Source organism: Pristiophorus japonicus, chromosome 7, assembly GCF_044704955.1.
Source record: "Pristiophorus japonicus isolate sPriJap1 chromosome 7, sPriJap1.hap1, whole genome shotgun sequence".
In the NCBI taxonomy this organism is placed as follows: Eukaryota; Metazoa; Chordata; class Chondrichthyes; family Pristiophoridae; genus Pristiophorus; species Pristiophorus japonicus.
The window spans coordinates 40,865,349-40,891,762 of record NC_091983.1 but is presented as its reverse complement, the minus strand read 5'-3'; the positions used below and the strand labels follow the sequence as shown (position 1 = coordinate 40,891,762).

At 46.5% G+C, this 26,414-nt stretch overlaps 1 protein-coding gene across 1 annotated transcript; it reads left to right on the top strand.

Annotated features, from left to right (window-relative positions):
• The first annotated feature begins 1,298 nt into the window (after nt 1–1,298).
• Nucleotides 1,299–6,174, top strand: LOC139266580 (kelch repeat and BTB domain-containing protein 11). The gene has a single exon (XM_070884174.1). It carries the CDS (start codon nt 1,299–1,301, stop codon nt 3,864–3,866), a length of 2,568 nt encoding a protein of 855 aa, XP_070740275.1. The 3' UTR covers nt 3,867–6,174.
• The last annotated feature ends 20,240 nt before the right edge of the window (nt 6,175–26,414 follow it).

Sequence of the window (26,414 nt, the reverse complement as noted above, 5' to 3'; positions counted from 1 at the left end):
CAAATTTCAGAGGAGACATGATTTAACCAGTTAATTACGATGCCGATCGAAGATAAACGGGATAGTATCGTGTACATATCTGGGACGTGTATGACACACCCTACTTACCCTTCACTGCCTGAGAACTAACACCGGCTCATCTTTGATTGATTTAAAGATAACACTAAGAAAAAAAGAGCCCAGAGAAAGCTGATGCCAAAACAGCTTTGTTTAGTAACCTTTCAAAAGGGACGCTGTCTTTCATTAAAAAAAGTTCTTTGCAATATTTGAGTCAAATATTTTCACCCTGATTGACCTTCAGATTGGTGTCTGGATTAGGTATTTTAAGATGATTTACCTTATTAACTTATGTTCGTAAACAAAATAAACTCATTTTTTTTAGCCCATGAAGAAATCATGATTATTTTGTTATTGGACATCCTTAGGCTGAATTTCAAGGCATCGTTCAGGTGCAGAAAAAATTGTTCTGGTCAGTTTGACGAATTTGAATTTAACCAACCAGCTGATTCAGGAAATTATGTGTCTCACTTCAAATATTGTGGATATTTTCAAGATGTTTCCTTATCGGAGAATCGTAGAAATTTACAGCACATAAGGGGGGCATTTGGCCCATTGTGTCCGGCCGACAAAGAATTATCCAGCCTAATCCCATTTTCCAGCTCTTGGTCCGTAGCCCTGTAGGTTACAGCACTTTAAGTGCACATCCAAGTATTTTTTAAATGTGGTGAGGGTTTCTGCCTCTACTACTATTTCAGGCAGTGAGTTCCAGACCCCCACTACCCTCTATGTGAAGAAATTTCCCCTCATAACTTCTCTAAACCTCCCCCCCACTACTTTAAATCTATGTCCCCTGGTTGTTTTGCCTTTGACCAGATGTTTTCACAAACACAGAAGTACGAGAAAATATATGTAACCTTTATTTTTATAACAAAGTGATCCAGTTTGAGCTTATTTGATGTTTAGACCAGCCTATTGATATGTTATTTTCCTTTCTCTAAAGGGGGATGCGTACGAGACCGAGTACAACAAACAGAAGTATGCGACCTTGGAACCCAGACTCGAACAGGCCGTGAACCTCAGATTCTCCTGACCTCATCCCAGAGGAAATCACCTTATTTCGGTGCCGTGTCCAGGCATACGCGGCTCATAAAGCATGTGCAATATGCAGAACAGAGTGTGAAGGACCACGCTATACTGATGAATGACGTGCCTCGTCCAGGTGCTTGATGGGAGTTATGCCAATAACAGTGTGGACTGTTGCACTGTAGCCAGCGGATGTGTTCAACCTTGTCAAATCGATGGATCATCCTGGCCAGCGTCTATTTATTGTTACCAGTACTACCCCTTTGCAAAGGAACGAGAACTTGGATGTTGAGTCTCTGCTAATAAGCATTCCCGGGAGTCCTTTCCCAGGAGAGAGTAACAATGGGGTAAAGGCAGAAAAGCACAGAGGCGGGCAAACTCTCACAAGGGCTCACATTGAACACAATAAAACACTGGGTGCCGAAGGCACAGAGACAGTGGCTTGTTTGCCGACCGCCTCACAGGTTGGATTCGAGCAGCGAGGTGGCGAGAGTGCGTGCTGGGCAGAAAATGATTTGCAGAAGAAACTTTGCGCGGGGGAGTTAGCAAAGGAGCTGGCAAGGCGCGGAGCGGGAGCGGGCGCGGGCGCAGAAGGGGAAGGGGAGCTGTGGTGGGGGGAAAGCGCGGGGTGTGCCGCCGGCGTAGAGGTGGGCGAAGCGGGCGCAGGCGGCCGGCGGGTGGCGGCGGACACCACTCCGCGGGGCCTCACTGGAGCAGCGGGCAGCGAGAACGGTGTGGGCCGAAGCCTGGCGGCTGCTGTCCATGCCCGGGGCACCGGAGCGTGTGGCCAGAGAGCGGGGGGCGCTGCTGGTGCTGACATGGAGACCGGCGGCGGCAGGGTGCGTGCCGGCTCCGGTAGCCCGAGTGCGGCGGCCGGGGGCACCACCACCCCCGATGACTGGGAGCCGGGCAGCTCATCGTGCAGCTTCGGCTCATCGCTGTGCTTCTCGGCGCCGTCGAGCGACGACCAGGAGCCGGCGGCCGGCTCGTCGCCGCGGGTGGTGAAGAGCCAGCGGCAGATTAACAACAGCACGCCGGGGGAGGTGGAGGAGGAGGAGCGGGTGGCGGCCGCCCACTGGAGCCTGGAGCCGGCCAGCCGAGCGGCGGAGGGGGCTGAGGCAGCCGGGGAGGAAGAGGAGGAGGAGGAGGAGGATGAAGGGGCTGAGGCCGGGTCCGGGCCCTCGCCGCCCCCGGACCTGGTGATCGAGGTGGCGGGCCGCCGGATCCAGGCCCACCAGGCGGTGCTGGCGGCCCGCAGTGACTATTTCCGCGCCCGCCGCGGCCGCCGCCAGCTGGCCCTGAGGGGGGTGAGCCTGGCGGCGCTGCGGGTGCTGCTGGACTACGCGTACGCCGGTGGCGGAGGCGGAGGCCTGCGGGCCATGGCTGGGGTGAGCCGGGTCAGCGGGCCGGGTCAGGCGGCCGAGGTGCTGGCGGCCGCCCGCCTGCTGCAGATGCCGGGCGCGGCGCAGGCGTGCGCCGAGGCGCTGGAGGGCCGCCTGGAGCTGCGCAACTGCCTGGAGCTGCTGGGCCTGGCCCGGGCCCAGCGGCTGGCCGGCCTGCGCCGCGCCGCCTACCGCTTCATGAGCGACCACTACCTGGCCGTGCTGCGGGAGCCCGCCGTCTATGGCCGGCTGAGCGGCGCCGAGCGGGAGCTGATCCTGCGGAGGAGGGAGGTGGAGGGCGCCGGCGGAGGCGTTAACAGCGCCGGCGGCGAGCGCTGCCTGGTGCTGGCCGACATCAGTGACGTGTACGAGCGGCGTCTGGGCGGCGGTAGTGCTGGGAGCAGCCGGCCCGAGAGCCGAGAGAGCAGCAGGCCTCAGAGCCCCGAGCTCAGTTGCCTTTCCTGCCCCGCTGCTGACACCGAGCGCTGGCTCTACCGCCACGACGCCGCTGCCGACCAGTGGAAGCCGCTCAGCCGCCTCCCCGAGGCGGTGGCGGCCCGGAGCCGAGGCTGCGGCCTGTGCGCCCTCCACAACTACCTGTTCGTGGCGGGCGGTACTACCGCCGGCGGTGCCACCGCCGCCGAGCCCTCGGCCCGGGTGTTCGCCTACAACGCGGCGACGGGCGGCTGGGCCGAGGTGCGGCCCATGCGCCAGGCCCGCTCGCAGCTGCAGCTGGTGGCGCTGGACGGCCTGCTGTACGCCGTCGGCGGCGAGTGCCTCCTCAGCGTCGAGCGCTACGACCCCCGCGCCGACCGCTGGAGCCCGGCCGCGCCGCTGCCCCGCGGGGCCTTCGCCGTGGCCCACCAGGCCGCCGCTTGCAGCGGCCGCATCTACGTGACGGGCGGCTCGCTCTTCCGCCGCCTGCTGAGCTACGACCCGCGGCGGGACGAGTGGCTCGAGTGCCCGGGCAGCCGGGGCGCTGGCGGTGGAGGCCGAAGCCGGGCTGGTGGAGGAGGGGGAGGCGGCCGCTCGGCCGACCTGGTGGCCCGTGGCCACTGCCTCTACCGCTTCGAGCTGGACCGCGGCCAGCGGGGCCTCAGCGTGTGCCGCTACAACACGGTGGCCAGGCTGTGGTCCGAATGCACCGCCCTGCAGCCGCTCCCGCCCCAGCCCCAGCTCCTCCTGCCCTTCCGCTGTGCCCTGCTCGGCCGCACCGTCTACTGTGTCAACCGTGCCTGCACCCTGCGCTTTGTGCTGCCCGAGGATGAGCAGGCAGCCTCGGCTACCACCACCCCACCGGGCGCTTTCCACAGCCTCCCGCTCCAGCCTTGCGCTGAAGCCAAAGGGCTGCTCTTTCCCGTCGTCCTTACCCTCCCCGAAAAACCCCCCAAGAAGCTCTGAGAGCACCACACACACCACCAGGAACCTGCACTCCTACCCCCACCCCCCCCACTCTCTATTTATCTCTCTATTGTGCATTGTGCAAAATGATGACCACACTTCTTTTTTAAAAAACACTAAAGGTACTTCACCGGCTGCAAAGTGCCATGGGATCTTTGTTGGGATCAGCGCTTTATCAAGAAAGACTGGATCAACTGGGCTTGTATTCACTGGAGTTCAGAAGAATGAGAGGGGACCTCATAGAAACGTTTAAAATTCTGATGGATTCGGACAGGTTAGATGCAGGAAGAATGTTCCCAATGTTGGGGAAGTCCAGAACCAGGGGACACAGTCTAAGGATAAGGGGTAAGCCATTTAGGACCGAGATGCGGAGGAACCTCTTCACCCAGAGAGTGGTGAACCTGTGGAATTCGCTACCACAGAAAGTTGTTGAGGCCAATTCACTAAATATATTCAAAAAGGCGTTAGATGTAGTCCTTACTACTAGGGGGATCAAGGGGTATGGCGAGAAAGCAGGAATGGGGTACTGAAGTTGCATGTTCAGCCATGAACTCATTGAATGGCGGTGCAGGCTCGAAGGGCCGAATGGCCTACTCCTGCAACTATTTTCTATCTCTGTTTCTATAAATTGTGGGGTTTTTTTGAATTCGTGAAAAGCGCTGTCAAAATGCAAGTCTTGTCTTTTTATGAACCCACATCCTTCCCTGCCTTCAGAGACAAAGTATGCTGCTACCCACTGAGCCACAACTGACATCTGCAGACCAGAGCCCAAAAGGACATCGGAGGGGATTTTTTTTTTACAACAATCTACCAGCTCACAAGTTAGCAGATTTTAACAGAAAATGCTGGAAATCTCAGCAGCTCAGGCAGCATCTGTGGAAACTTTGCACATATGCTGCCGGACCTGCTGAGATTTCTAGCATTTTCTGTTTTATTTCAGATTTCAGCATCCGCAGTATTTTGCTTTTGCTTTGAGTTCGCAGATTTTTATTGAATTCAAATTTCACAACTTGCCATGCTGTGGTTTGAACTCCCCATACCGCTACCCTACTATGACTACTACTACAAAAAATTCTGCAAAGGTGCAGCTCGATTTAAATCATTGAAAGCCACACTGATACCATGCCCAAGAACTGTTTTATTTTCTTCAGGATTGTTTTAAAAATACAGTAAAACACAACTGTTCTGCCAGCATCTGTAAAGAGATGTGGGGGCTATGATGGTGGAGAGTAGTTTTGGGGCTGCATCTCTGCTGCCGTTTCTGAGTTGATGCACAACAGTTTTGGGCACGGTACCAACCCAAAGGTGGCAGTCTAACTCTGGAGACTATCGAGTGCACTAAAGCCGAGAGGGCCAGGGGTTATATCGTATCTGCTGCCCGTTATACAGCATCTGATTTTCATTGACTTCAATGGAAATGAACATCAGGAGCGATGCAAAGTCAAAATTATCTTCCTAGGTGTGAAATGCCTTGTAGAAAGCTGTGGCACATTGGATACAGAGGAGGTCAGTTAGTATCTGGGGGGAGCGAGAGGAAGTCAGGTGTGATGTAGTGTGGGCACTTAACGCTGGGAATTTCCTCTGAGTTTTCCCAAGTGGCCGCCGTAACTTTAGTGGAAGATTGACAGAAACCAGAAGTTATGGAGGCTGGTTGGGAGAACCCCTCCTGAGGAAATTGCCAGCGTTGGTGTTCACACTACAAATGCTAACCTGACTTTTACCTCAGATGCTAACGGACCTGCTCTGTATTTCAGCATTTTCTATTGAGTATATTTGAGAAGTTGTGGGCTCCCTGGAATTTGCAGTAAAAATGGCCATTCTAGGTTAAGCTATTAAAATATGAACTTGAGATGTTGATAAAACGTACTTGCGATTGGATTGTTAGCATGCCAACATCAATACCTGTTGGTGTTTCTGTGTTGCATTTCTTGACATTTTTCTAACACCTGAATAGATAAGTGTGATTTGCAATGTCAGGGATTTTTTACTGGCTTGTTACTGCTTTATTACTGAGTATTATATCCCTGTGAGCGTTTACTACCGCTCCGTAAAACTGGCAGCGATGACGTGACAATACTTACTGCACTGTGATCATCACATTAACTATACAGAGCGCAAGGCCATTAACCAAAGGACAGACATAAATAAAAGCGATATAAACAGAGTGGGTAGTGAAAGTTAAGGCTGTATCTAAACTTGGTGAAACTTCAGGTGATAAAATAAAATTTAAATAACATTTTCTCTGTGAAATATTCAGTTTATTCTATACACACATAGGTAGTGAATGTATAAAGAACATTCAAACACTATTCCAGGTTTATTTTTAATGGTTTACATCTCACCTGAATCCTTTGATGGGATTATTGCTTTGTAATCCCAAGTAAGTATAGACTGGTACAAATGCAAAATGATTAGTTTGAGCAAATTTCCACACAGGTAATTTTAAATGATATAAAAATAACTCAATTGTGTAGTGCTGTCATTTAGTAGTTATCATAGCCTGTTCTTTCAGGTTTACAAAGCCCCTGAAATTGCACTGAGATACTAGTACTCAAATGCTTATTGTGTTTGTATGAAATCTCTTGCTCTCTTATTTTAGCCAAGGCATTAAGAGATTTGTTAACTCCTCTGCTAAAATGGTGTCAAAGGAAATTTGGGGAAGCATAAACTAGTATCCCATTTCGTAACTTCAGGGACAGCTGGAATAGCAGATGTTTGGCATTGATTACAACATAGCAATCTAACTAGTTCAGCTTAGGTCTACACCTTGTAAACAAATTTGGCTAGTGTACAGTTGAATCCTCACATACCAAGTTTTACTGCCCAATATCTGTTTATATTTACACACTTTTATGTGGGATTGTTATTAAGTTTTTGTTCCAGCACACTGTTTCATTGCAAAGCCTCCCTGATAAAGTGCGACATCCCCACTGACACCTGGGAGTCCCTGGCCATAGACCGCCCTAAGTGGAGGAAGTGCATTCGGGAGGGCGCTGAGCTCCTTGAGTATTGTCACCGAGAGCATGCAGAAATCAAGCGCAGGCAGCGGAAGGAGCGTGCGGCAAACCAGGCTCCCTGCCCACCCTTTCCCTCAACGACTATCTGTCCCACCTGTGACAGAGACTGTGGTTCTCGTATTGGACTGTACAGTCAGCTAAGAACTCATGCTAAGAGTGGAAGCAAGTCTTCCTTGATTCCGAGGGACTGCCTATGATGATGATGAACAGAAATGACAGTGTTTGCTGTGCCATCGATGTACAACAATATTCACACACAAGGGCTAACTTGATATCATCCTTCCCAGGTTCTAGAAGGATAGGCTTTGGACAATTACAGTGTAGATTATACATCCAATATACATTCCATGTAAGTTATCAGTGTTCTAACATATTAGTTTTACCCCATTAGTTATTAAGAATGCGAGGAACCCACTTAATTGCAACTGCTCGGGACAACCTTGCAAATTACGATAAAACAGGAATTTCTATAAAGTATGAGGCAACAAAAGTCGAGACTGATCTGGTGCGTAACAACCTAGATTTTGTACAACATATTACAACAAAAATGAATACAGTACAACACCTTAAAAACTAAAGAAAATTGCTGACATCTCCTGAGTCTTTCAGAGAAGACATTGGCTCGAATAGAGCGTTTCGCAGTGTGACCCGCATTGAAACCAAGTAGTGTAAAACACCCATGGATAAGTTGTATCGGGTTGCTGGTGCTTGTCACCATATTGAGTCCAGCCTGATGTGAAGTGGGGTTTAGAAAGTGCTCTGGCACTTAGATTCCCTGGCCACTTTTTAAATTGCTGCTGTTCTAATACTTTGAGGAAATGGACACCCCTGCTCTGCTCCATCCCCCGTCCTGAAACCTCTGTGGCTGCTTGCTTCCATAATTGGCAGAACTCTCCTGTTGTGGGAAGAGTGTAGTTCATAGTCCTTGGGTTTTGCCAGCTGTATTTTGCACCCCACAATTACCAGTCCCAGACTGGCACTACAATAAAACTGTAGCCTAAAACAGTTTACTTGTAACTGCTGCCCTGAATCTTGGAGTGAAATAATCTCTTAAAACCAATACACACTTGCATACTCTATCAAATTTTACTGAGACTATCACTGATTTAAAAAAAAAATCATTTTACTGGAATGAATAGCTACTGAAATAGTTGCTCAAAAATATAGTCCGATCAGGAATATACTTTACTGAGGTTGTCTCCAGGATAACAATCATTAAGCTTTTACTAGAGTAGAATAATTGTAATGTGAACTGAGTTTATGTGGACACAGTATCTGTTCCAAGGGTTTAAAAGCTATTTTCCCATGCTAGTTCTTTTTCAAAAGTGCTGATTATTTGGTTAGAAGGGTAGGTTTCTATTGCAGTGATTGTGTTATATGAATGTTTCTTTCAATATTATGGGGGAGGTTTTCTGTATACACCCATTTTTTATAAACAGTTTTCTCTGTGTAAACCCATTTTTTAAACAACCACCACACTGTAAAATGTTAATAATAGAACGGAATTCCATTAAGAACGACTCACTAGTCCTGTATTGGCAAAACCAAGATAGCATCCATAAAACCAGCTCTGGAGACCAGACAGATGCTTATGTAAACTGTAAAAGTCACAGTTTAATCTCCTGGCAAATACTCCAAACATTAAAAGGTTTGTTCACGATATCCCTTTTATATTGATAGTCCTGTTAAAGATCCAGGAGGAGAATTGATGCTATGTTTTGCAGATGTTAACAGCAGCTTTTAGATTATTGGACGAAGATCGTCTTTTTCTTTCTCTTGATGTAAAGTCTTTTTAAAACAATATTTCTTGCCTTTATAGGTCCCTGTCACCATGTGACCATGAGACTAGGCAGCTAGTCTGATTATAGCGATCCATGAGTGCTGCTATTGAGCTAGGCACGAGGAGGTGCCCAGGATAACTTGGGGTGAAACAAGGACTTTTCCCCTTCCATCCTTATAGTGAAGCACTTACCCCTCCCCACTACCCAAGCCCCTCAACATAGCATGACTAAAAACAGGGATTTAGCATGTATGGGGTATAGTGAGCTTTAATCTGTTCTGCCACAGTCAATGGGGGAAATGCTAAGATGTTATTCTAGTATGTAAAGGTAGTTATGAAAATTTGGATTGTATTCAGGAATTCACCAGATCAAAATATTTGAAGGCTTATTGCCCCTGGGCTTAATTTGATTGTGAAAGAGCTGCTCATCATTTGTTACTGCCCATCCTAATTCCATCCAGTGTACAACACTATTGATTGATTTTCTCCACAGTTAGCACCAATAACTCACTTTTGTAGCGCCTTTAACATAATAGAATTTCTCAATGCTTCACAGAAGCAAAATGCACGGGAAATCAGACAGTAATGAGAGGAGGATTAAGGTTGGTGACTGAAGGCATGATCAGAGAGGTAGATTTTGATGAGACTTTTGAAGGATAGGAGAGAGATAACAAAATGGAGGGATTTAGGAGAGGTTCCCAGAGTGTGGGACAGAGTGTGGGACTGAAGTCACCACTGCTGAAAGTAGAGTTGAGGGAGGGTGTTCTTTCATAAACATTACACTACGGTTTAAGCATTGTTCAATGTCACATTGTTCATGATAATACGAGCTATCGTAATGTAGCAGAGGTCCAGATGCACAACCAGCAGCAGTCTAACAACCATTGGTTTCACTGGGACACGTCTTGTATTCTTTGGGGTTTTCTATCAGTTTACAATGGTCTCTTGTTATAATCTTTTAGGTCCAATTATGTAAATGTGTTTTGCTGAACTACTTGCTTTACAGACCAAACATGCGGCATAGAATCTAAAATAAACAGACACTTAAATTGAACCTTTTTACTGGTCAAAATTCATATTTTGATACTTAGAATTATTTTCACAATTAGAGAGAAACATCTAATGATATTGTTCCATCACATTAAATCCCATAAAGCTGAAAACTAATTGCCCCTAACATTACAATATTTTATTTTGATCTATCTTTAATCACATTGATTAATGTTTTTAAATCCAATGTCAAAATATCTTGACAATATATTCCAATGGTTTAGGTCATTGTATTGCCAAACACACATGAAACAGCCGGTGCTGCTCTTTACAATACAGTGTTCATTCAATGGAACCATGGTCCGGAGTATGTCACTGGCGTGCATGTGGGATTGACATAAATCAGTTGAATGTCCTTTTTGTCTAGTCTAGTGACTTAAAAATAGAACGTTCATTGCTGCTAAATAGTGGTGTGCATTCAAAAGCAACATCAATGTACTTCTGATCCAAGTGATTCCTTATTTAAACCCAAACATGTTATCAACTAGAATCCTGCCCTGTGTGCTGATGTCGAAGTACAGTTAACCATTAGTCGCTGAACCATAGCTGTTGGAGTAAGAGATAGGGCTGTGAAATTTCTGTTATACCAGTACATTCGCACCAAGACTTGCTGTGCTCCCCATCAACTACCAACGTCAAATTTAAATGGTGATGTATATGTTCTCATTATAATTGTCTCCAATACCTGTTTGTTATGCCATGTATTATTTTTTTTTTTAAAAGGCCTTACCAGCACCCATTTTATCTCATTTGTTTGGTGCAGATGTACCCCCTCTGGTTATAAATGGTTTGATTCAAAGGAACACTTTTTTGTTTGTTCCACTGTAATGCGCTTGTTGATTCTATTGCATTCCAGCTTGTTTATCTTGTTCTCATACCTAAGATGACCTGAACATGTTTTAGGCTGTACAGTTCATATATAGTTTTCAAAGTCAAATTCTGTCACGCCTGATGTACTCAGTTCCTAGTCATTCACAATCTGTGTTTCTAACTGAACCACTTGAATAATTAATGTAAATGAGCTATTGATCCAAATAAGTTAATAGCTAGCCGAATGTCATTGCCCTTATTAGATAGAAAAGCTAATTCTGGTCCTACTCCAAATCCAAGCTAGTCTTTGTGAGCCGGTGTAAGTAGGAGGGCTGCAAGTGCTGACACGCTATGCTATAAACAATAGGTGAGGCCCTTACCAGGGTTAATGTCCTTTGTAGGGCAGTAAACCCTTGGCAGTGTGATGCAAGGCAATAATTCAACTAACTGGATGGTTGTAATAAATGAACTGAGTGAAATCCTCCCCAGTTTTGGAGATTTCATTGATACTAGCATCTCCAAAGCATGGTCTGTGTCTGTTGGATTTAGCAGTCTTAAGTTGGTAATCATTGCAATGTCATATTGTATATACAGTACTGTACATTATGTTTTTTATAGATGTTATACGTACAAGCTCTTGAACCCTATAATAGATAAAACTCGATGCCAAGTGGAAGAGGTAGTGCTCAGAGTCTGTGCGTATGATAACGGAATTGAAACGGTTGTTTGGGACCGTTACTATATTTGTGACTCAATGATTCCAGCTCGTATATTGTATGTGGAAATGCAGCATGTTTGTCTATTGCACTCTCAGTGCAACCAATGCATGTGGTGCCATGTATTCACGTGTCAATCTCCTAAAGGCCTCGGCATGTAAATAACGAGGCAACTATAAGACATTAGCAGTAAGTGTTCACGTTGTTCAATTGCATTGTGGGGTGTGCTTCTGGCCACACTTTAATAAATAACTGCTAAAATATTTTCAGTTATTTTCAGACTTTTTTAAATGATAGATTGGAAACATTTTTATGATATTTTTGATGATCAAACTGTTATTCGTTATCTGTAATAAAGCCACTCGAACTGCAAGAGGAAGATGATCTTGTGAAGATAGAAACTTTTAAGAGTCTGCTTTATGATTTATGGCACAGCTACAATGATCATTATTAAGCACTGGAATGAGTAATTGGAGGACATAAAAAATCTGATTCATCTCGACTCAACTTCCTAAGTACTTGACTCTTCTGAACCAGGCTAATGCTGTTCATTTTCATACAACACAGTCAGATAAAGGCTAATGCACTAGCCTGTGGAGAACATGACTGCATAACAACTGACATTGTTTCAAACAAGGATTATTAGTGATGATAAATCATTCTTTGATTTATGTAAACACCGCACATTTTAATGCAGAATTCTCTTTCCAGTGTTCCCCACCAAAAGTGTAAAATTATTAAATAAGAGAAAGTTAATGATTCATACTGTGTATTGAACGTAATTGAAGATGTTTACAGTGGTAACTCCTCGAACTGTTGGCATTCTTTCTACTCTTATATAAAGGACCGTGTGGCACTTTGATAGACTGTGCTTGGATCACTTGTAAATAATCTATGACATGATGGGAGTTGCTGACTTTACCACCTTGTGAGAAGAGCGAATGTTATCCACTGCGGAGCTAAAAGCATTTTTCTTACTTGTTTATTGATGTATTTATTAACATTTCATTTATGGACATTGTAAAGTTTCAGTGAAAATGTAAAACTTTAATACAGACCAATGCAATCTAACAGCAGTGATGTAATAAAGAGCTTAAATGCTTGCGCCAATTTTTAAACAAGTTTGATGTGTGTATTCTATGGATTCAGGTTTGACTAGATATGAGAGATCCACACAATTAATGAGCCTATGACACTTTCTAGTCTTTGTCTCCAAGTAGTAACAGAAAGCCTCAATTTCTAATTCAAACTTATATGTTGTCACCATAGTCATTCTTTTTATACAGTGGAGTAAGAAAGAAAGACTTAAGGGGAAAAAGTCATTATCGCCCACTTTGGGGGTTGTAACTTTTGAGAGGCGGGAAACAGCGGCAGGTGCTAAAGTTTCTCCCTCTCAAAAAATTCGGTTTAGCGCTCCCGAAAGGAAGTGGAGCACTAAATCAAGCACTGCACTTCCTTCTTGGAGTGCTAATGGGGCGGATGCCTCAGCAGTGCTGCACACTGGGCCATGCAGCGCTACTGCATCAAGGGAAGGGCCCACGCTGCAGACTCTGCAATAGGGAAAAGGATCCACCTGGACACCTAGGGAGTAGGGGTGCCACGCGCTCAGTCTGGCGCTCAAGCAGAGGGCTGAGCAATTGTGGCCAGGGCTCCGTGAAGGAAATGGAGCAGCACCACAAAAAGCAAGGTAAGCTTTATTTTTACTCACCTCGCCTTTAATTATTGTCCTGGTAGCAGACAGCTGCCCGATCGATGCTTCCTGCAGCCGTTGGTGTTTTTGCCTGCGGCAGGGGGCGAAAGTGAATTTCAGGGTTGGGGCGATGCACGCAGCGATGATGGCATGATCTCTGGGCGCAGGAGATCGGGCACAAAGCCGCTACTCCACTGCCAAACTCTCGCCCAATAGTGTCAAAGTGGTGATAGCCTGTGTTACAACCCGATTTTTTATTTTCATTTCACTTTATCTAGTGCCTCATTAAATCACTGGAATATCTCAAAATGCTCCACAAACAATGAATTACTTTGAAATGCACCAACTGTTATCATATAAACAAACACACCAGCCCTGTGTAAGATCCCATAAACAGCAATTAGTAACCAGTTAATTTGCTTTTAAATGGTGTTGGTTAAGTGAGGAATGTTGGCCAGGACAAGGGAACTCCTTGCTTTTCAAATAATGCTGTGTTACCTAGATAGAAAGCTAGTTAGACAGACGGGACCTCAGTATTGTGTCTCAAGCTAAGTCATCATCATCATCATAGGTGGTCCCTCAAATGAGGATGACTTGCTTCCACAAGAGTTCACAGATGTTTCAGTCTTGAACTCCAATTGAGGGGGTGGAAGATGCCTGTGTGTGGATTTTTTTTAATGTGTGGTGACCGTTGCACATCAGCCACCACACAGGCTCGACAGAGCTAGGCCTTTATCGAGTGGCAAGGGTTGAACCAGGACGACTGGAGACCTGCTCTGCTGCACGGACCTAGTGCGCACACATATCGCAATGTGGGAAGGCCCGTGCTCCCTCTGGGCCCTTGGCTCTTCTGGGCCCCATACCCTCATTCGCCCCACTTTCGCCCATGATGTCCCAGGACCCGGCACTCCAGCTCGATTTATAGCCCCAATGTGCGGTGATGTTCTCACACAGGTCGGGGCGGCCCACTCAACTAAGTAACAACTGAAACACAACAGTAAGTCAACATCAAAAATGTGTCCTGAGTAGCAAGCAGTAACGCTTTTTAATAATGTTTATTAAAAGTAAGGTTCTGACAGCTACATCAAGCAATTTTAAATGGTGCAATCATTCTGTGCATCTCATTACTGCAGAGTAGGTTCCCTGGTATAATTACAAGCTGAATCAACGTTCGTTTGGAATTTTATGCTGGGTGAGACACAATCTGGAGGAAGTAGTTTTCTGATACTGCAGCTTCACAACTAGCTTGAAGCAATATTTTTTTTTAAATTTAAGTTTAAAACAAATTACAGCAGTCAATCCATTTAATTAGCTTTAAGCTTGGCTCTTGGAAATTTCACTGGCAGTCAAGCACCCGAGCAGAGTTTTGCCTCGCTCATACAAAGAGTTCTGCGAACAGGCAGAATAACTCTAGAAACATAGAAAATAGGTGCAGGAGTAGGCCATTCGGCCCTTCGAGCCTGCACCACCATTCGATAAGATCATGGCTGATCATTCCCTCAGTACCCCTTTTCGGCTTTCCATACCCCTTGATCCCTTTAGCTGTAAGAGCCATATCTAACTCCCTCCTGAATATATCCAATGAACTGGCATCAACAACTCTCTGCGGCAGGGAATTCCACAGGTTAACAACTCTCTGAGTTAAGAAGTTTCTCTTCATCTCAGTCCTAAATGGCCTACCCCTTATCCTAAGACCATGTCCCCTGGTTCTGGACTTCCCCAACATCGGGAACATTCTTCCCGCATCTAACCTGTCCCGTCTCATCAGAATCTTATATGTTTCTATGAGATCCCCTCTAATCCTTCTAAACTCCAATGTTTAAAGGCTCAGTTGATCCAGTCTCTCCTCATATGTCAGTCCTGCCATCCCGGAAATCAATCTGGTGAACCTTCGCTGCACTCCCTCAAGAGCAAGAACGTCCTTCCTCAGATTAGGAGACCAAAACTGAACACAATATTCCAGCTGAGGCCTCACCAAGGCCCTGTACAACTGCACTAAGACCTCCCTGCTACTATACTCAAATCCCCTAGCTATGAAGGCCAACATACCATTTGCCTTCTTCACCGCCTGCTGTACCTGCATGCCAACTTCACAAAGACTGATGAACCATGACACCCAGGTCTCGTTGCACCTTCCCTTTTCCTTGGGGAAGAGTGACCATAATATGGTAGAATTCTTCATTAAGATGGAGAGTGACGCAGTTAATTCAGAGACTAGGGTCCTGAACTTAAAGAAGGGAAACTTCGATGGTATGAGACGTGGTTTGGCTAGGTTAGAATGGCAAATGATACTTAAAGGGTTGACGGTGGATAGGCAATGGCAGACATTTAAAGATCACATGGATGAATTACAACTATTGTACATCCTGTCTGGCGTAAAAATAAAATGGGAAAGGTGGCTCGACCGTGGCTAACAAGGGAAATTAAGGATAGTGTTAAATCCAAGGAAGAGGCATGTAAATTGGCCAGAAAAAGCAGCAAACCTGAGGACTGGGAGCTATTTATAATTTAGCAGAGGAGGACTAAGGGTTTAATTTGGAGGGGGAAAATAGAATATGAGAGTAAGCTTGCGGGGAACATAAAAACTGACTGCAAAAGTTTCTATAGATATGTGAAGAGAAAAAGATTAGTGAAGACTAAGGTAGGCACCTTGCAGTCAGAATCAGGTGAATTCATAAAGGGGAACAAGGAAATGCAGACCAATTGAACAAATACTTTGGTTCTGTCTTCACTAAGGAAGACGCGAATAACCACCAGAAAATACTAGGGAACCGAGGGAAATCCTTATTAGTCAAGAAATGGTGTTAGGGAAACTGATGGGACTGAAGGCCGATAAATCCCCAGGGCCTGATAGTCTGCATCCCAGAGTACTTAAGGAAGTGGCCCTCGAAATATTAGATGCATTGGTGGTCATTTTCCAAAATTCCATGGACTCTGGATCAGTACCTATGGATTGGAGGGTAGCTAATGTAACCCCACTTTTTAAAAAAAGGAGGGAGAGAGAAAACAGGGAATTATAGACCGGTTAGCCTGACATCGGTGGTGGGGAAAATGCTGGAATCAATTATTAAAGATGTAATAGCAGTGCATTTGGAAAGCAGTGACAGGATCGTTCCAAGTCAGCATGGATTTATGAAAGGGAAATCATGCTTGACAAATCTTCTCGAATTTTTTGAGGATGTAACTAGTAGAGTGGATAAGGGAAAAACAGTGGATGTGATGTATTTGGACTTTCAAAAGGCTTTTGACAAGGTCCCACACAAGAGATTAACGTGCAAAATTAAGGCACATGGTATTGGGGGTAATTTATTGACGTGGATAGAGAACTGGTTGGCAGACAGAAAGCAAAGAGTGGGAATAAATGGGTCCTTTTCAGAATGGCAGGCTGTGACTAATATAGAAAATAGGTGCAGGAGTAGGCTATTCGGCTCTTCGAGCCTGCATCACCATTCGATAAGACCATGGCTGATCATTCCCTCAGTACCCCATTTGTCTTATAATACTCTGAAATTACTTGTGACGTTTACACATTAAAGGCGTTATATAAATACAAGTTTTTGTTGTTGCCGATTCCCTTGATTTGACCTTTTATGGTATTCCATATAATGTACAGCACATTAGGTACAGGCCATTCGGTCCAACGGATCCATGTCGGGGTTTAAACTTCACACGACCCTCCTCCCACCCTATCAACATATCCTCCTATTCCTCTATAGTGAGGAGTTCCACAGTCACTGGTTGCCTTCTGGTGCCCATCCAAAGGTGTGAGGGTATAGAGTAATTGTTGGCAGCCTATTCAACCATGGGGGCATCACAGTTGAAGAAATGTCCTTTTGCAGACTTGGTCTTAGCTGCTGGGGTGAGTGGACAGTGATCATTAGCAGGAGCCAAGAGCACTGAGGTTAACTGCAGTCTCCCCAACTACAGCCCAGGCTGGGATCAGCTGACAACCCCCACAGTAAGCAGCGGGAATGTACAACCGATCCTGGTCTGCACTGGGGAGCAAGAGAGGTCAAAGGTCAGCACAGAATGTCATCAATCTTTACCCCCAGCAACCCACACTCAGGAGAACCAAGTTGGAGTGCCGCAAGGTTCAGTGCTGGGACTCCAGCTATTTACAATATACATTAATGATTTAGATGAAGGAATTGAATGTAATATCTCCAAGTTTGCAGATGACACTAAGCCGGGTGGTGGTGTGAGCTGTGAGGAGGACGCTAAGAGATTGCAGGTGACTTGGACAGGGTAGGTGAGTGGGCAAATGCAGTATAATGTAGATAAATGTGAGGTTATCCACTTTTGGTGGCAAAAACAGGGAGACAGATTATTATCTGAATGGTGACAGATTAGTAAAAGGGGAGGTGCAAAGAGACCTGGGTGTCATGGTACATCAGTCACTGAAGGTGGGCATGCAGGTACAGCAGGCAGTAAAGAAAGCAAATTGCATGCTGGACTTCATAGTGAGAGGATTTGAGTTTAGGAGCAGGGAGGTCTTACTGCAGTTGTACAGGGCCTTGGTGAGACCACATCTTGAGTACTGTGTGCAGTTTTCGTCTCCTAATCTGAGGAAGGATGTGCTTGCTATTGAGGGAGTGCAGCGAAGGTTCACCAGACTAATTCCCGGGATGGCAGGACTGACATATGAAGAAAGAATGAATCAGCTAGGCTTATACTCACTGGAATTTAGAAGAATGAGAAGAGATCTCATAGAAACATATAAAATTATGCCGGGACTGGACAGGTTAGATGCAGGAAGAATGTTCCCAATGTTGAGGAAGTCCAGAATCAGAGGTCACAGTCTAAGGTAAGCCATATAGGACCGAGATGAGGAGAAACCAGAGAGTGGTGAAGCTGTTAATTCTCTACCACAGAAGGTTATGGAGTTCAGTTCATTGGATGTATTCAAAAGGGAGTTAGATGTGGCCCTTGCAGCTAAGGGGATGAGGGGATATGGAGAGAAAGCGGGAGTGGGGTATTGAAGTTGCATGATCAGCCATGATCATATTGAATGGCGGTGCAGGCTTGAAGGGCTGAATGGCCTAATGCATCTATTTTCTATGTTTTTTATGTTTCTATCCCAAAAGTTAGACCTGAAAATATGCCCAATCCCACTCACATTCTGGCGATGTCAAGTTATGCTCAGATTTCCTGTGAATCAGATTAGAAAAGCTTGAAAGTAAAATGGACATAAATAAGTAGAAACATTTGGGGCCCAAGGAACAATGAACTCACACCATATATTTTCTTCTTTAAGTATGAAAATTAACGTTTCAAATAACGGGCCCAAGTTTCCACCGATCCTTAGAACGACGCACCTCCGTGAGGTCCGCTGATTTTCTCGAACAAAAAGCAGGCCTAATCCTTACTGTGGTATTCTCCACACTGATCAGGCCTCCGTGGTATTGTATCCCTAACACAGATGAGGCTGCACACAGGGAGATTAAAGTAACAGTGACCTCAGTCTTTAGTAAGACATTCCAGAGTGAGGAACAGGCCTTAGGGGCCGGCTTATATACAGTGCTCCCAAGGGATGTTGGGACTTCAGGGGATGAGCTCCCTGGTGGTAAAACATGGGAGTGCATGCTTTACAGATATACAACATCACTCCCCCCCCAAAGTCAAAGTGAAAACTATTTACAAGGTGAGGCGGTCAGGAGCCTTTCTTTCCCTGGTGGACCGCCTCGGTACAAATGTCTGTTCTGGTGTGTTGGCTGTGCCCTCGCTGGGCTGGCGTGTGTTGGCCCTGCAGGGCTGCTAGGTGAGCTTGGCCTTGCTGGGTTGTTGGGTGTGATGGGTTCAATTTCCTGGTCCGGCGTGGTGTCGTTGATCCTTTGGGTGTGTGTTGTGGGCTCGAAAAAGGTGGTGTCTGCTGTGGGTTGTTCAGGGCAGTCTGTGAACCGTTTGGTCCAGGTGTTTTCTGCAAATTTGTCCATTGTCGAGTTTGACCACAAACACCCTACTCCCTTCTTTAGCTATCACCGTGCCCGCGATCCACTTGGGACCATGTCCATAGTTTAGCACATACACAGGGTCATTCAGATCAATTTCCCGTGACACAGTGGCGTGACCATAGTTTACATTTTGTTGTTGCCGCCTGCTCTCTGCCTGATCATGCAGGTTGGGGTGAACCAGCGAGAGTCTGGTTTTAAGTGTCCTTTTCATGAGTAGTTCAGCCAGGGGCACCCCTGTGAGCGAATGGGATCTCGTGCGGTCGCTGAGCAGTACTCGGGACAGGTGGGTTTGGAGTGAGCCTTCTGTGACTCGTTTAAGGCTCTGTTTGATGGTTTGTACTGCCCGCTCTGCCTGCCCATTGGAGGCTGGTTTAAACAGGGCCGAGGTGACATGTTTGATCCCATTGCGGGTCATGAATTCTTTAAATTCGGCACTGGTGAAACATGGCCCGTTGTCACTGACCAGTATGTCAGGCAGGCCATGGGTTGCAAACATGGCCCTCAGGCTTTCAATGGTGGCGGTGGCAGTGCTTCCCGACATTATTTCACATTCAATCCATTTTGAAAAAGCATCCACCACCAGCAGGAACATTTTACCGAGAAACGGGCCCGCATAGTAAACATGGATCCTGGACCATGGTCTGGAGGGCCAGGACCACAAACTTAATGTGCCTCTCTGGGCGCGTTGCTCAACTGAGAACATACGCTGCATTGCCGTATACAGGACTCTAAGTCAGAGTCGATACCGGGCCACCACACGTGGGATCTGGCTATCGCTTTCATCATTACTATACCCTGGTGTGTGCTGTGGATATCCGAGATGAACATCTCGCTGCCCTTTTTGGGTAGCGCTACGCGGTTACCTCACAACAGGCAGTCTGCCTGAATAGACAGCTCGTCCTTTCGTCGCTGGAACGGCTTGATTGGCTCTTGCATTTCAACGGGGATGCTGGCCCAGCTCCCATGCAGTACACAGTTTTTTACTAGGGGCAGCAGAGGATCTTGGCTGGTCCAAGTCCTAATCTGGCAGGCCGTGACAGGTGATTTATCATTCTCAAACGCTTCCATGAATGACCATCAAGTCTGCGGGCTGCGTCACCATCAACAAGTTTGCAGGCTGCGCCATTTCCACCCCCGTGGTGGGCAATGGTAGCCGACTGAGAGCATCCGCACAGTTCTCGGTGCCTGGCCTGTGGCGGATGGTATAGTTATACACTGATAGCGCGAGTGCCCACCTTTGTATGCAGGCTGAGGCATTAGTATTTATCTCCTTATTTTCAGCGAACAGGGATGTGAGGGGCCTGTGATCAGTTTCCAGCTCAAATTTGAGGCCAAACAGATACTGATGCATTTTCTTTACCCCGAACACACACACACGAATGCTTCTTTCTCAATCATGCTGTAGGCCCTCTTGGCCTGAGACAAGCTCCTGGAAGCATAGGCGACAGGTTGCAATTTCTCCGCAATGTCAGCTTGTTGTTATACACACCCGACTCCGTACGACGATGCGTCACATGCTAGCATAAGTCTTTTACACGGGTTATACAATACAAGCAGCTTGTTGGAGAATAAAATGTTTCTGGCTTTCTCAAAAGCAATTACTTGTTTTTTTCCCCATACCCAGTTCTCACCTTTGCGCAATAACACATGTAGGGGCTCTAAAAGGGTGCTTAACCCCGGTAGGAAGTTACCAAAATAGTTGAGGAGTCCCAGGAACGACCGCAGCTCTGTGACGTTCTGTGGCCTGGCCACGTTCCTGATAGCCTCAGTCTTGGCGTCTGTGGGCCGAATGCCATCCGTCGTGATCTTTCTCCCCAAAAACTCCACTTCTGCTGCCATGAAGATGCATTTCGACCTCTTCAGCCGCACCCCAATGCAATCCAGTCACTGGAGGACCTCCTGCAGGTTTTGTAGGTGCTCGGCGGTGTCCCGATCCGTGACCAATATGTCGTCCTGAAAGACCACCGTGTGTGGTATCGACTTGAGTAGGCTCTCCATGTTTCTCTGGAAGATCGCTGCAGCCGACCGAATTCCAAACGGGCATCTGTTGTAGATGAACAGTCCCTTGTGCGTGTTGATGCAGGTGAGGCCCTTCAAAGACTCCTGCAACTCCTGCGTCATGTATGCCGAAGTCAGGTCGAGCTTGGTGAATGTCTTGCCTCCTGCTAGCGTTGCAAATAGGTCGTCTGCCTTAGGTAGCGGGTATTGGTCCTGTAGCGAGAAACAATTAATAGTTACTTTATAATCGCCACAAATCCTGACCATGCCATCAATTTTGAGTACTGGAACAATCGGGCTGGTCCACTTGCTGAATTCCACTGGGGAGATGATGCCCTCGCATTGCAGCCTATCCAGCTCGATTTCCACTCTCTCCCTCATCATGTGAGGTACCGCTCACGCCGTGTGGTGAATGGGCTGTGCCTCTGGGACCAAGTGGATCTGCACCTTCGCGCCGGAAAAGTTTCCAATGCCTGGCTCAAAAAGGGAAGGAAATTTGTTAAGAACCTGGGTACATGAGGCCTCATCGACATGTGATAGCGCTCGGATGTCATCCCAGTTCCAGCGGATTTTGCCCAGCCAGCTCCTTCCAAGCAGTGTGGGGCCATCGCCCGGGACAATCCAGAGTTGCAGTTCATGCACCGTGCCCTCGTAGGTGATCTTGACCATGGCGCTGCCCAGGACAGTGATAAGCTCTTTGGTGTACGTTCTCAGTTTTGTGTGAATGGGGCTCAGGGCTGGACTGAATGCCTTGTTGCACCACAATCTCTCAAACATCTTTTTACTCATGATGGATTGGCTAACGCCAGTGTCCAGTTCCATAGCTATAGGTAAGCCATTCAATTTTACATTTAGCATTATATGTGGACATTTCGTCGAAAATGTGTGCACCCCGTGTACTTCAGCATCTGCCTCCTCTCTCTGAGGCTCGAAATTGCTTTGATCCACCATGGACCGATCTTCCTCTGCCACGTGGTGGTTAGCAGGTTTTGCAGAACTTGCAGCTCGTTTGCAAGCTCATTGGAGGTGCCCCATTGTTCCACAGCTCTTGCAACCATACCCTTTGAAGCAGCATGAATAGGCTGAATGGAAGCCTCCACAACGCCAATAAGGTGTGAATTGCCTTACATTCATCCTTTGTTAGGGACTCTGAGTCATCTGGGACACCTGAGGCCTGCTGGCAGTTGCAGACTCGTGGGTTCTGCCCTGTACATTTCTGCTCGCAAACACAGTTCCAGTTCATTTATGAACATTGCTAGCACTTGTGTGCCGAGAGATTTGTTTGATGTTATCACTGGTGGACATAAACGCCTGTGCTATCGCAATGGCCTTACTGAGGGTCGGTGTCTCTACAGTCGAAAGTTTTTGTAGGATGGTCTCATGGCCAATGCCCAGTACAAAAAAGTCTCTGAGCATTTGCTCCAGGTAGCCATCAAACTCACATTGTCCTGCAAGTCGCCTTAGCTCGGCGACGTAGCTCGCCACTTCCTGACCTACAGATCGCTGGCACGTGTAGAACCGATATCTCGCCATCAGCACGCTCTCCCTCAGGTTAAGATGCTTCCGAACCAGTGTACACAGCTCCTCATACGACTTATCTGTGGGTTTCACCGGAGCCAGAAGATTCTTCATGAGGCTGTAGGTCGGTGCCCCGCAAACTGTGAGGAGGACCGCTCTACTTTTTGCAGCACTTCCTTCTCCGTCCAGCTCGTTGGTTACAAAGTACTGGTCTAGCCGTTCGACATCGGCTTCCCAGTCCTCACCCTCCGAGAACTTCTCCAGGATGCCCACAGTTTTCTGCATCTTGGCGTTGGATTCGTATTCTCGTCGCCAGTCATTGTGTTCCTAACGCAGATGAGGCTGCACACAGGGAGATTAAAGTAACAGTGACCTCAGTCTTTAATAAGACACTCCAGAGTGAGGAACAGGCCTTAGGGGCCGGCTTGTATACAGTGCTCGCAAGGGATGCTGGGATCCCTTGGGACTTTAGAGGATGAACTCTGGTGGCGGAACATGGGAATGCATGCTTTACAGAAACACACATTTGGCAGTCGGTGCAACGCAGCAGAGCCAGCAGGGGGGCGGAGCTACAGCCCTGCGCCGAAAAGAGTGCCGGCAGCTGCATGCGTGCGCAGTATATCCTGGCCCTCCCAGCGCGTCCTGGCTCTGGGCGACCCTATCTCTGGCCTAGAGGATGACACGATGTTCGCCGCCCCTATCCCGGGCCGAGTGGCCTGCCGCACTTCCCGTGCTCACACCAGTTCATTGTTGTAGCCTCTCGCACCACCATTGCCTGCATCCTCGGCCAGTGATGCCCCTTCCGTTCAGCTGGCAGAGTGTGTGCGCAGTGTGTGCTGAGGGAGTCCGGGGGAGCAGGACCTGGAGGAACCCGAGGTGGCGTGGCTCGAGTCCGGGCCACCAGATCAGCACCAAGAGTCATACAGCACGTTTGTGGCGGAATTCTTCGAGTTACTGGGGGTGGGGGGGATGAAGCTACTGGTTTGTGTCACTGGATCACATCTATGTCAAGAAATTTCAAAGCATTAATGCCTAAAGACAATATCCCTTTTGGACTTTATATATCGAGTTCAAGACTCAATCCACTCTGAGGGCTACAAGAAACAGGTTAGTGCGGGATGACTTTTGATCGGGGGGGTGGGGTGGGGACAGGGGGGAAGAGTTTTGATGGGGGGTGGGGGGAAGGAGGAGAGTTTCTTTAAATGATTTAGAAAAATAACAAGCTGCTCAAATTAGAAAAGTTGTCCCTAGATTGTCTGCTGATAAGAAAAGTAAGAAAGGCAGTCAGCACCATCAAAATTCAACTTCTGATATAAATGATATTAAAAAGTGTATATTTTATGAAGCTTTATATAGTGGAATGTGTAAATTATGCAAAAGTTACAGTACAAGATCTGTATTAGTTGTTGTGAAGGTGTTTAGTGCTTTGCAAGGCCCTCTAACTGAGGGCGGGACTAGTTTTGTGGGCAGGGATATATAGACGAACATAAATGATTGAGACGATTAAGCCATAAATGAATTATGTCCGTAATTCACGCCCAAAATTCCGTGATAGTGCAGTGCATGTGTCTCTGGACGCAAATACGCAGGACATTCCAGACCATAAAATAGTTCTGTTTCAGTATGCTGATGTTTCAGTGAGTGAATGTATCACCCACTGTGAACTGAACCATGCAGACCATGAAACTCCTAAATTCAATCCCTCATTGGTGTTAAGTTAGCTCACCTCAGTTAGAGTGGCAATGTGGTTGCTACAATTGGCCTCAATGTATCTGGGCTAGAGAATAAAACATCCTCATTGATATCAGTGCCTCCTGCTGTAAGGTGTGGACATCTGGTGAGGATAAAAGCAGATTTAACCTTGATGCTTGTCGTGGCCCAATAGGCTGCTGATTCTTACTGTCTAAGTTCACAGGTGAAGCGAGACCACTTGGGCAAAGTAGCGGAGGGCTGCTCGTGCCCATAGAATGATACTTTAGTGCAAATCTTCACCTTCAAGAAAGGAAAGGGGAAGCAATTGTGTGCAAAATTCTATTGAAACAATAAATGTTGTTGACAAGATTGGTGGGTACTGATTGGAAGGATTACTGAGCTCAGTGTTCGGTTGAGTACAGTGCACAATCAGTAGTAAATTGACTGTGTTTATGGCGATAGAGCAGGTGGTACAAAACTGCGTTCCCGGTGAGGAGCCTCATCCGACAGGAATATGTATCAAAAGATTGCGGGCAGACTCCCCACGATTCTTCATCCACTAATTTTAATGATGTTTCCATAAATGCTACTTTAGCCCTCTCCCAATCAGGCTTGATAACTCTTTTAAACCTATGGTCTTTAATGTAGCATCAGCGTTTACTATTTCAATAAAAAATGAACACAACAAAGAAAAAGGGTGTTAATCATAATTATTTATCATTGTTTTTTTGTGACAGAGAATGATTCTTAAGATGTTTCCAGGTAATGGCCATAAATCATTAACATCCTTGTGTTTAAAAAAAAAAATCATAATCAACTAAAGGGACATTCAAAGACCATTAGACCCAAGCCACCTGACATTTTTGATAGATCAACCCTTCCTATCTGCATTGTCACTATATCTCTCAATCCTTTCTTCCAAATGAGAGGGCTGTCTTATGATGAGAGATTCTGCAGAATGGGCCTGAGCTCTCTGGAGTTTAAAAGAATGAGAGGTGATTTCATTGAAACATACAAGATTCTGAAGTGGATTGGTAGGGTAGATGCTGAGAAGTTGTTTCCCCTGGCTGGAGTGTCCAAAAATAGGGGGCACAGTCTCAGAATAAGAATGAGATGAGGAGGAATTTCTTCACTCAGAGGGTTGTGAATCTTCAGAATTTTCTGCTCCAGAGCGCTGTGGATGCTGAGTCTTTAAGTATATTCAAGGCTGAAATAGATAGATTTTTGGACTCTAGGGGAATCAAGGGATATGGAGATCGGGCGGGAAAGTGGAGTTGAGGTCGATGATCAGCCATTATCTTATTGAATGGCGGAGCAGGCTCGAGGGGCAGTATGGCCTACTCCTGCTCCTATTTTTTATACATAAGAACATAAGAAATAGAAACAGGAGTAGTCCATGTGGCCCCTCGAGCCTGCTCCGCCATTCAATAAGATCATGACTGTTCTGATCATGGACTCATCTCCACTTCCCTGCCCGCTCCCCATGACCCCTTATCCCCTTATTGTTTAAGACACTGTCTACTTCTGTCTTAAGTTTATTCAATGTCCCAGTTTCCACAGCTCTCTGAGGCAGCGAATTCCACAGATCCACAATCCTCTGCTCATCTCAGTTTTAACTGGGCGGCCCCTTATTCTAAGATCATGCCCTCTAGTTCTAGTCTCCCCCATCAGTGGAAACATCCTCTCTGCATCCACCTTGTCAAGCCCCCTCATAATCTTATACATTTCGATAAGATCACCTCTCATTCTTCTGAATTTCAATGAGTAGAGGCCCAACCTACTCAACCTTTCCTCATAAGTCAACCCTCTCATCCCTGGAATCAACCTAGTGAACCTTCTCTGAACTGCCTCCAAAGCAAGTATATCCTTTCATAAATATGGAAACGAAAACTGCACGCAGCATTCCGGTGTGGCCTCACCAATACCCTGTGTAGCTGTAGTAAGACTTCCCTGCTTTTATACTCCATTCCCTTTGTAATAAAGGCCAAGATTCCATTGGCCTTCCTGATCACTTGCTGTATCTCCTTTTGTGTTTCATGCACAAGCACCTCCCGGTCCCGCTGTACTGCAGCACTTTACAATCTTTCTCTATGTTCTTATATACTGGCATTTCATTACACAATGACTTGGATGAAAACGTTACAAATGATTTTTTGTTACTCGTAATTTCTTTATTTCTAACATTGCTGCTCTCGTATCCCTTCATTATCATGAACTATATGCCTGGTTCAATTTTGCCAGTCACTTTCATTGTCTTGAACACTTTAGTCATTTCATTTCAAAATTAAATCCATCATGAAATGTTTTTAATTGGAACTGATCAGGG